This window comes from Idiotropiscis lumnitzeri, chromosome 8 (genome assembly GCF_059441095.1).
Source record: "Idiotropiscis lumnitzeri isolate Australia: NSW breed Sydney's pygmy pipehorse chromosome 8, RoL_Ilum_1.0, whole genome shotgun sequence".
Taxonomy (NCBI): domain Eukaryota; kingdom Metazoa; phylum Chordata; class Actinopteri; order Syngnathiformes; family Syngnathidae; genus Idiotropiscis; species Idiotropiscis lumnitzeri.
This window is the reverse complement of record NC_142398.1, coordinates 23,720,793-23,730,517: the sequence shown is the minus strand read 5'-3', so window position 1 is coordinate 23,730,517 and position 9,725 is coordinate 23,720,793. Positions and strand designations below refer to the sequence as shown.

At 46.3% G+C, this 9,725-nt stretch overlaps 1 protein-coding gene across 6 annotated transcripts; it reads left to right on the top strand.

Moving 5' to 3' along the window:
• Nucleotides 1–255: 255 nt before the first annotated feature.
• Nucleotides 256–9,370, top strand: LOC148332938 (REST corepressor 3-like). 6 transcript variants are annotated; one of them, XM_088301931.1, is made up of 13 exons: nucleotides 256–647; nucleotides 778–834; nucleotides 1,600–1,664; nucleotides 1,760–1,955; nucleotides 2,022–2,074; nucleotides 2,217–2,378; nucleotides 2,451–2,575; nucleotides 3,431–3,509; nucleotides 3,587–3,802; nucleotides 4,563–4,640; nucleotides 4,713–4,770; nucleotides 5,593–5,822; nucleotides 8,781–9,370. In XM_088301931.1, exons 1-13 carry the CDS (start codon nucleotides 515–517, stop codon nucleotides 9,138–9,140), a joined length of 1,812 nt encoding a protein of 603 aa, XP_088158057.1. In that variant the 5' UTR covers nucleotides 256–514; the 3' UTR covers nucleotides 9,141–9,370. The 6 variants fall into 6 exon arrangements, with proteins under 6 accessions (XP_088158057.1, XP_088158058.1, XP_088158061.1 ...); XM_088301932.1 differs by having other exon boundaries at nucleotides 3,584–3,802; nucleotides 8,832–9,370; XM_088301930.1 differs by having other exon boundaries at nucleotides 257–647; nucleotides 3,584–3,802; nucleotides 8,781–9,368.
• The last annotated feature ends 355 nt before the right edge of the window (nucleotides 9,371–9,725 follow it).

The window sequence follows — 9,725 nt, the reverse complement described above, 5'->3', positions numbered from 1 at the left end:
CTACTTATTGACGCAAATACGTGGAACCTGAGTGTCATTTTCTTATGTCTCTTCTCATTCGCTGTTATTATGAAGAGTTTCCTGTTTTGCATTCAATGTCAAATCAATCCCAAGAAGTTTTTTATTTTAATTTTTTTTTTTTTTTTTTTTTTTTATCAATCCCAAGAAGTTTTTTATTTATTTATTTATTTTTTTAGGGAGCGTCATGTTGATAGATTAGCGTTGTTGGCGGAGGGATCTGCTCTCACGCTCCCTCACTACGCCCGCGACCGACCTGGCTGCTGACAGAAAAAAAGCGTCGTCCGCTGCGTCGGTTAGTCCCTCGACCTATTCGACCTGCCTGTGGCGGTGGCGGACATTTTGTGTCTCTCGGGAGTAATTCATCCCCTTCCCATGCTGGTGGCGTCCCGCGGCGTTCGAGGAGCTCGTCGGTGGGCGTCAAGCGAACCTTTTGCGGCCTCTCGGGAGGTTCGCTTTACCGGCGGCGACGGTGGTCGAGCACAGCGGCGTAAGGATGCCGGGCATGATGGAGAAAGGCTCCGAGTATCTGGGCAAGGCTCGCTCCAACGGCACCAAGAGTCCGTCCAACGCGTCCAACGCGTCCAACGGACACTTGACGGACGAAAGCGGCAGTGACGACGAGCACGGTGGGCCACCACACCGGCACCCCGCAGCCGGTCAACTTGGCCAAGCAGGCTAGGAGGCTAACAAGCTAGCGGGATAGCTAGCTTGGCCGCTCCAGTGCAATCACACGACTTTTGCCTTTCTTGTTCGCAGATGTTGGCATGCGAGTCGGAGAGGATTATCAAGCCAACATTCCCGATTTCGAGGCTGGTGAGCAATGCTTTTCTTCTTTCTTCCTTGTCGTTTTTGTGCTCGCTGGCAGGAAAGCCGCTTTTGGCCTTTTCAAATCGGACGCAGGACTGCAAGAAACAGCTTGAACTGGTATATATATATATACATATATATATATATATATACATATATATATATATACATACACATATATACATACATATATAATGACAGCAGTTTTTCTTTGAACTCCGAAGCCATTTGGACAAGAAGTTTGCAAAGAAGGAAGTAACCTGGAGATTTGTTTTGTTTTTTTTGTTTGTCTCTTTTGTTCACCTCATCTTTTTGTATTTGTTCAATCGATTGCACATCCTTGTCTTTGTTTGTGTACATTGTAGTTCTCAGCCTCCCAACAGTAATTGTTGGGCTAATTCATTTCAGAAAAAAGATGGAATTGGGATTTTTCTGACCAATGTTGCGATTTCGATTCAATTAACAATTTTTCCCCAAATGAAACAAGCGGCAAAATTCTCTCCATACAGTAATATTTACAAATTCGACATCATAGCATCAAAACATGAAAAGCCATTCAATAATGTAAGGACATTGAAGAGTGATGCGATGTCAACAAAGCAAGAATAATGCCGTCTGTCCGTCCTTCTGTCATAAATATAGAAAAACGTAATACTGTATGCCTAAATATGCTTTTTTTTCTTCTTTTTTTTTCCTCAAGAGGTTTGCCGTTTGATACTAGTTTCCGGTGTCATTGGAAATTAATGGAAATTGTGCTTCCTATTTTTGGAGATTGCGGGCTGAGCGATTATGGCCTCAAATTCATGAATCCCTCCACACACACAGAAAGTGTACTTGTAAGCGCATCGGTTCCTCTCCTAATATTCCTAACATACATTTTGGCCTGTGTGCGCAATCTAGCTAACAAAATATTTGCATTAAAATCTTTTAGTTGATGTGTTGTATGCCGACAATCATGGATGACTTGCTGGACGCTCAGCTGCTTGTGGCTGCAAAAGTGCGCAGTGTTGCTTTTGGAGCTGCTCCTGATGACAACGTGGTGCGTTTAGGCTCCAGCAAATACTCGGAGCGGGACAACGGCGGGATGTTGGTGTGGTCACCTTATCACGATGTCGAAGACGCCAAGCGTGAGTGATGGTCCCGTCCGTCCGTCCGTCCTCACGTGGCCTTTGTAATTTCCTCTTTCTCCGTAGTGGACGAGTACATCGCGCTGGCCAAAGAGAAGCACGGCTACAACGTGGAGCAGGTAAGCGCGCCTTCCAAGCTCACGTTTCAAATGGTAGCACAAATCGGCATGTGTGCGAGTGTCCATGCGTGTGTGTGTGCGTGTGTGCGCGCGCGCGCGCGTACATGCGTGTGTGTTTGTGTGTGCGCGTACGCACATCCAGGCGCTGGGGATGCTCTTCTGGCACAAACACAACATTGAGAAGTCATTGGCCGACCTTCCCAACTTTACGCCTTTTCCCGACGAGTGGACGGTGGAGGACAAAGTTCTCTTTGAGCAAGCGTTCAGTTTTCACGGCAAGAGTTTTCACCGCATCCAGCAGATGGTAAACGGCAATCTGCGACAGGCCGCCGCCCCCTTCTGTCTGGCTGTTGCTGATTGGCCGTTGTGACGTCAGCTTCCAGATAAATCCATCTCCAGCCTGGTTAAGTACTACTACTCGTGGAAGAAGACCCGCTCCAGAACCAGTCTGATGGACCGCCAAGCCCGAAAGCTGGCCAGCAGGAGCAACCAGGGCGACAGGTTAGATGCCGGACTCGCCTCATTGCGGCGCCATTCGGGACTCGGGAATCGGTGAAACGCGCAAGACGAGGCTGTTTGCGGCAAATAAATAAATCTGGAGATAAACGACTCGTCGGCGACTAAAATTAATTGTCGAATATTTGCACCGTCGACGTCGTTGTGATTCATTGACTAATCTTGCCAGCGCTAAAGCTATGAGAACGTGAAGCCTGCCAAAAGAAAGATTACACTCTACTTTGGTTAAAAAAATAAAAAAAAGTACATTTCAATCTCTTTCGTTTTTTTTTTTTTTTAGCTGACAGTGTTAGAAAATAGCTGAATTTCACATTCTCTCTCGTGATTGGTCCATTTTAGGGCCTGGGTGATATGGCTGCAAACTATATCGTGACGCAAGTATGTCATATCAGTCAATATCGATATATATTGAATTATTATTTTTTGCTTCCTTTTTTTTTACTACTCATGGGGCCCCAAATGGCTGCCAGAGTCCCTGCATGCACACAACCGACGCTGCAACCTTCTTGATGGATTTTGTGATCTGATTAACGGCATCAAATTGTCGCCTGGCAGGCACGATCTCCGTTGTTGTCGCTGTCGCTTTGTTTGGCAAAGTAGTAGTGCAGGCCAGAAAATGGAAAGGAAACTCCATCTAACCGATATCTTGCATGTGACGGCGTCCGACACATTTTCAAAGCGTCGCGGGTATGGAGACTGACGCCATCACTCGCGAGCCGACTGGTCACCAACTCGGCATTCTCATTGGCTGACGTTGGCATCAGGACCGCCCACGTGCATTCCATGGGACATATCCTGCAGCGTCGCGTCGTAATTGTCATCGTGTCTCTGTTGCTGTAGTGACGAGGAGATGGAGGAGGCCAATGCCACGGAACCCAATGACAGCGACTACGACCCCAACAAGGAAGCCAAGAAAGAGGTACCTGAACGTGGCGACCACTCCTCTCGCCGTCCGCTTTGAGCCAGACGAGTTGTGGCGATTTTCCCACGCAGCAGAACCCGGCGGAGCCCACGACTCCGGCCTCCAAGTTGGCGCCGGGCCGGCGAGAGCACCAGATGCTGCAGCACCGCCACCATCAACGCTCGCGATGTCGCCCCCCAAAAGGCATGTACCTGACCCAGGAAGACGTGGTGGCCGTCTCCTGCAGCGCCGCCGCCGCCAACACACTCCTGCGCCAGCTGGACATGGAGCTGGTGTCCCTCAAGAGGCAGGTAGGGGGCGCCATAATGCCGCATGGCCTTGCATTAATGCTGCAACCACGATTGTCGCGTCATGCGTTGTTGCTGCTGCTGTTTTCCAAAGTCAAAGCTAAGGTTTGCAGTGTCTTCATTTGGTGAAACACTTTTGTGTGATGCATCTGCTTTGATGAAGGATGTCAGAAATTGGAGAATTTGTAATGTTGAGGAAGTGGAATTTTCGATTTAAAAAAAAATGTATTAATTAAATAAAATTCAAATTCAATGAGCTCTTCAAATCCTCGAGAGCAAATAAATTCCGGACAAAACAATTGTTGACTCAAGTGTCACTCTTCGATCCAATAATGTTTCATTTGCTTAAGTTGATGACATTATTTTATTGGCGCAATAGTGGACCGTGTGCACGAGTGCTGAACAATTTTAGGAAAAAAATCGGATTGCCAGATAATGCAATTTGAATTTTCTGCTGCTGCTGTGCGCGGACTTGCATCTTGTGCAAATAAAGAACATTTTTTTATTGGATTTTATTATTTTTTTAAATCAGTATGGCGCTGCTTAGTGAGTGTGGAGCACAAGAGCCCTTTAAAAAAAAACGCAGCTGTAACAATCTCGAAATTGCGTTGTCTGAGATGGCGATTTCGGTCCCAAAACGATCAATCGCTCAGCCTAGTGTGCTTTAATAAACATTTCAATAGTAACAAAAAAGAAATGTGAGTGCACAATGGCCGCCCGCCGATTAGTATGGGCACGTGAGGTTTTCTTTTGTCTGGTTCAGGTTCAAAACGCCAAACAGATGAACAGTGGACTCAAGCACGTCTTGGAATGTGGAATTAATGACTTCCGCCTGTCCGAGGTTGGTTCAGAGTCGCCGTCGTTTGGTGCCCGTGATGCGAGCGCTTTCTAATGTTGTTGTCGATGCTTTCAGAGCGCTCAGAAGGTGAACGCTCGCTGGACCACCGACGAGCAGCTGCTCGCCGTTCAAGGTGACTCCTCCCTCGCCTTTGCAATCGGAAAGATCCGATCAGCCATTGCGCATGTACGCCGCATAGTTGCAAGATTGTGGATTTGAACCCGGGCAGTGGCTTTCCTTGTGGAATTTGCTGGGGTATCTGGAGAAAAGGGTGCTTGCGTGGCTTTTCTGCGGGTGCTCCGGCTTTCCCCGCACCTCTTCATTGGAGACTACATTGCTGGTGTCATCACACTCATTTCACCACAGTTTGCTCTCTCGTGGTCCATCAGTTCTCAACCCCCAAAAGATTTTTAATTCTGAGCACATATTGGAAATATGAATTTATTGATGTTTTTCTGGCTACAAATCAGGTGAGCCATCGGCGATGGCTTTAATGTCAACAATACTGTGAAAGCCGTATTTCATGTTGCGCATGAACCTTTTGCAAAACAACTTCATGTTAAGATCTGGAAACCGTTTAGAACTGATGGACCAATTTTCACATGCTTCAGGAAAAATTGTCAATCTCCAAAAATGTGAACTGTTCGGAAAAAAGACCTCGTTAATGTTTAAAAAGTTATGGCAGCGCTAAAACCCCCCAAAAACAAGCGCACCTCCTTTCAACTGGAGCTGTCGACCGGCATTTTGCAATCAGTTGCGTCTTTCCAAATATACAATGGCTAAAAGAAAGATGTTGTGCGCCCTCTAGTGGGCCCATTTAGCAACGAGCATGCATTTGATTGCAAAACATTGAAATGAGCAGTGATGCCGAAAGTTGAGATGCATGCAAGTGTGTCGTTTGACCTCATCAACTGCTTGACTCTCATGATGATGTCATTGCTAAACCACGATTCAGGTGTCAGGAAGTACGGCAAAGATTTCCAGGCCATCGCCGATGTCATCGGCAACAAAACGCTGGGACAAGTGAAGAATTTTTTCGTCAACTACCGCCGGCGTTTCAACCTGGAAGAGGTGCTTCAAGAGTGGGAGGCGGAGCAAGGAGATGGCAGCACCGCCTTTGGGGAGGAGTCGAAAAATGCTTCCGCCACGCCCTCTGGGCGGAGCACTGACGAGGAAGACGATGAGGTAAAATTGATACGCGATTGTAGGCGGGGCGCTTGATCCAATTACTAGGCTGTAATGTTGTTTTTAGCCGCGTCTGTAGTCAGAAGTTCACATTTACTCTTGTCGGTCCGAGAAATCAAGAAAAGTGATCGACCGATATGCTTTTTTTTTTTTTTTTTTTTTCCCCGGGCCGATACCGAAGTCAATATTCATTTGTTGAAAAAAGGGGTCAGATGGTGTCAAAATTTTGACAAAACTCCAGAAGTTGAAATGCCTTTAAGCATATGTTTATGAAACAACTTTAATGATTTACAACATGTTACAGCTTTTTTAGAGAATGAACAACTCTATTTTAAAAGCCGAACAAAAAGTGCACAGAGCTCCCAGCCTCAGCTGCATGTTTTATAGTTCAATGAAAACAAACATCTATTTCAAGTTTACTGTGGCAAATCATTTCTGATTAGTTGTGAGTAGTAGGCTGACGTTTATTAAAATTTCGGCAAAGTCTGCTGCCTTACTTTCCTCTGCTCACGGGACCTCTCCTGTAGTGCGTGTGACTCGAGGTGAAAAAGCAAACAGGCAGCTTGCTGCTTATTGGCTCCTACCCACTGCACAAGGAACCAAACAGGTGGTGCAGTGGGTGGGCCAAATCTGCTTCTGCAGGCGGGGCCACCAGCACAGCAGTGGGAGAGAGAAGCCCCATGCCGATAATCGGCAAAATGCCAAATATCGGCCCCGATAATTGGCCCAGCAGATAATTGGTCTGTCACTAATCAAGAATGAATCTGTTGGCAACACTTGCGATTATTAGTGAGAAGGCTAATATTGAGTGAAGGGTAACAAAATGCGAAATATAATGAAAAAAATGTCAATGAAATGCCAATGCCAAATAAACAAGTGGGCATCTTCAGGAAAATGTGCCATCTCGAGTACTCTGGTGCGCAGTCGCCACTTGTCGTTTATGTAATGCACAATCAGGCGCAAACAGGGATCCATGTTGCGACTCGACCACAAGTCGGATGTGGATGCAAAATACTTGACATGTCGACGCTCCCGTCCCGATGTTGTCCATATCGGGAAGTACGGTTTGCGACAAATATTTTCGTACCTCATGCCGGCTACTTTAAATCCCTTGCGCTCCACTGTAGCTAGCGGAGCTCTATCTTTAGCTATGTGCCCGGCTATCGCGTCCACCTCTTCGACTTTCCCTCGGATGGTGTCGCCGCCGTAATGTTGTCACTTGTCGAATCTTGCTTCTCACTTTGAACCTTTAGCTCAAGCTCCAAGTCAACAGCAAGGTTGTGTTGTGGGTGGTGAAAAAAAAGGTTGAACGCGCTGTTTTGGGTGCTTACGACGCACTTTGTAGTTCGTGTTCTTTTGCTCAAACATCGTCTGTCTAATTTCTTTTTGGGACAAGCGCAACAGGAACAACTTCAACTAACGTTACTTCGTCTTCCGCCGCGTCAGCCGCTTCTGGATTTGAATCGCCAGCTACGACTGCGTCGTCTGTTTTCTTTCTTGTTCAGCTGGGTGGAGTCGCGTTACTACACGCGCTGAAGGCGTCTTAAAGGGGCATGAACATGGCCGCAGACAGAAAATACTTTTCTTTTTTTTTTAAACACCAAATTTACCGACATGTGAAAAATGATGTCGGTCATTATAATAAATTTCGGTAACGGTAAATTTTCGGTTTATCGCCCAGCCCTACAACGAGGCACACCCGATTATAAGGCGTCCTGTTGATTTGGGAGAAAATCAAAGGATTTTATAGTCTGAAAAAGAGGCTACTGTGCCACTCTAATGCTCATTGTCGTCGTGAGTCAGAGGTTTACAAAAATGCTGTTATTATTTAGATAGATTATAAAAAAAGGTCAAGAATCAAAGTCACTTAATCGCATAACATTTCTTTCTCTCCAATTGAATTAAATCACTCAAATTGTGCAGCATCGTGAGATGCTCACGTATTGAGAAGTCATTTTAGTCTTTTTTTATTTTATTTATTTTTTTACTTTTGTGAAAGATTCTGCAAAAACATTGAATATTGATCAATGTCAATAATGAGCTTGAGTCTGAATGTGTAAACTTGTGCACAATGATATCGTCCGTCCGAGGGTTAGCTGGCTAGCTAGGCTTCATTTAGCGTTGTATGTCATGTGCGCTTGATTTGTATTGCTTAATCACTTCTCGACATTGCCTCGCCGCTGTGGGAAAACATCACATGCGTGAGAAAATATTAAGAAGAACTGGCCGTAGAATATTAGGGGGTGTGACGTCGACACAGTTGGAGAAGTAGCAGAGTAAAGAGTTGAGATGCGCCATCTCACATGTAACAAAGTAAAAAGTACCCCTTCATAAATGCAATCCAGTAAAGTACGGATCCAGAAAAACAACATTCTGCCACTATCGATGGGCCGTGTCGTGGTGAACAATCCAATCCAACTCTATTTCTGCAGCGCATCTGACAACAGCTGGAGTGGCAACAAAGAGCTTTCCAGATGCTCTCAGAAATTAGCCGCAAATTAAAACACAGAAGCGACAGTTTCATGTGGAGTCAAAAGCTAAAGAATAAAAATGTGTCTGCAAACGACTTTTGAAAGTGGACAGAGAGGGGGCGGGGCTTGCCTTACATTCAATGGGTCAAAGGTCATTCCATAGGGAAGGGCTGGCAACACTAAAGGCTGCGCTTCGTCCTCGGCACCTCCGGCAGCTTTTGGTCCCGAGGCAGCGGGCGGGTGCGTCGGGGTGGGGGAGCTCGTAGAGGTACGCTGGGGCGAGGCCGTAAAAAGATTTGAAGACGAGCATGTGGAGGAGGAAAAAATAAGGAGGGAGCTCATTGGCGTTTAGAAAAGTGTGCTATAAGAAAGTTTAAAAGTTAGACCAAGAAAAAATAAAAAGTGCCAGTGAATGGTTCAGGCCATCGAGTTGAGGGCATGGGCTGTTGCAAACGGCATGACTTAGGCTCTGCCCTTCTGTTCAAAGGCTCATGGTGCTTTGGGGGCGTGTCCCATCACTGCCCCGTCTTCATCGCAGATGACTGTGACAAGCCCCGCCTCCTCCCTCCACCAGCCGCCGCCGCTCTTGCGCCCGTCCCTGCCGGCCACGCCCTCCCTGCATCGCCAGCCGCCGCCCCTCCAGCAGCAGCCCCGCCCCTCCCTGCAGACCCCCCACCCGGCCTCGCAGCCGCCCCGCCCCGCCTTGCAGCAACCGCCGCCTCTCATCCGGCCCTCCAACGCCCCTCCCCCTCGTCTCAACCCCCGCCCATCCGGCCCTGTCCCCCAGCAGCCTTCGGCCGCGACGCTCCACCAATCCGATGCGGCCTCATCTTCATCCCTCCACTAACGCGCACTGACAACGGACATGTTTGTTGTGGAGCGCAAGACGAGACGTGATGCTTTGGAGGCATTCAACTTTGCTTCAACGCTGGAAGACGGCTCACTGAGCTGTCACTCAAACTGAAACAAGATGACAGCAAGTGCTTGAAAGGAACATACATATATATATATATATGTATATATATATATATGTATATATATGTGTGTATATATATGTGTATATATATTATATATACACACACACATATATATAAATATATATATATATATATATATATATGCATGTATGTATGTATATATATATATATATGTGTATATGTAGAGAGAGAGAGGCAAAAGTGGCTGTGCTGCTGAAGGTCAAACCTCTTGAATCAAACACAAGTGACTTTGAAAGACAATTTGTCCAACCAATCCGCTTGTTTAATTTGCTTGTCTTTGTAAATAATGACACTCTAAAAACCGTTGGCTTCAAAATGGACCAACCCACTATTTGGGTCAATTGGACCCAACTTTCTGGGTTGGGGCGATCGGTATTTTTGCACAAAACAATCCTTAAATTGGTACAAACCAAGCTCCAATTGTCTCCTTTTTT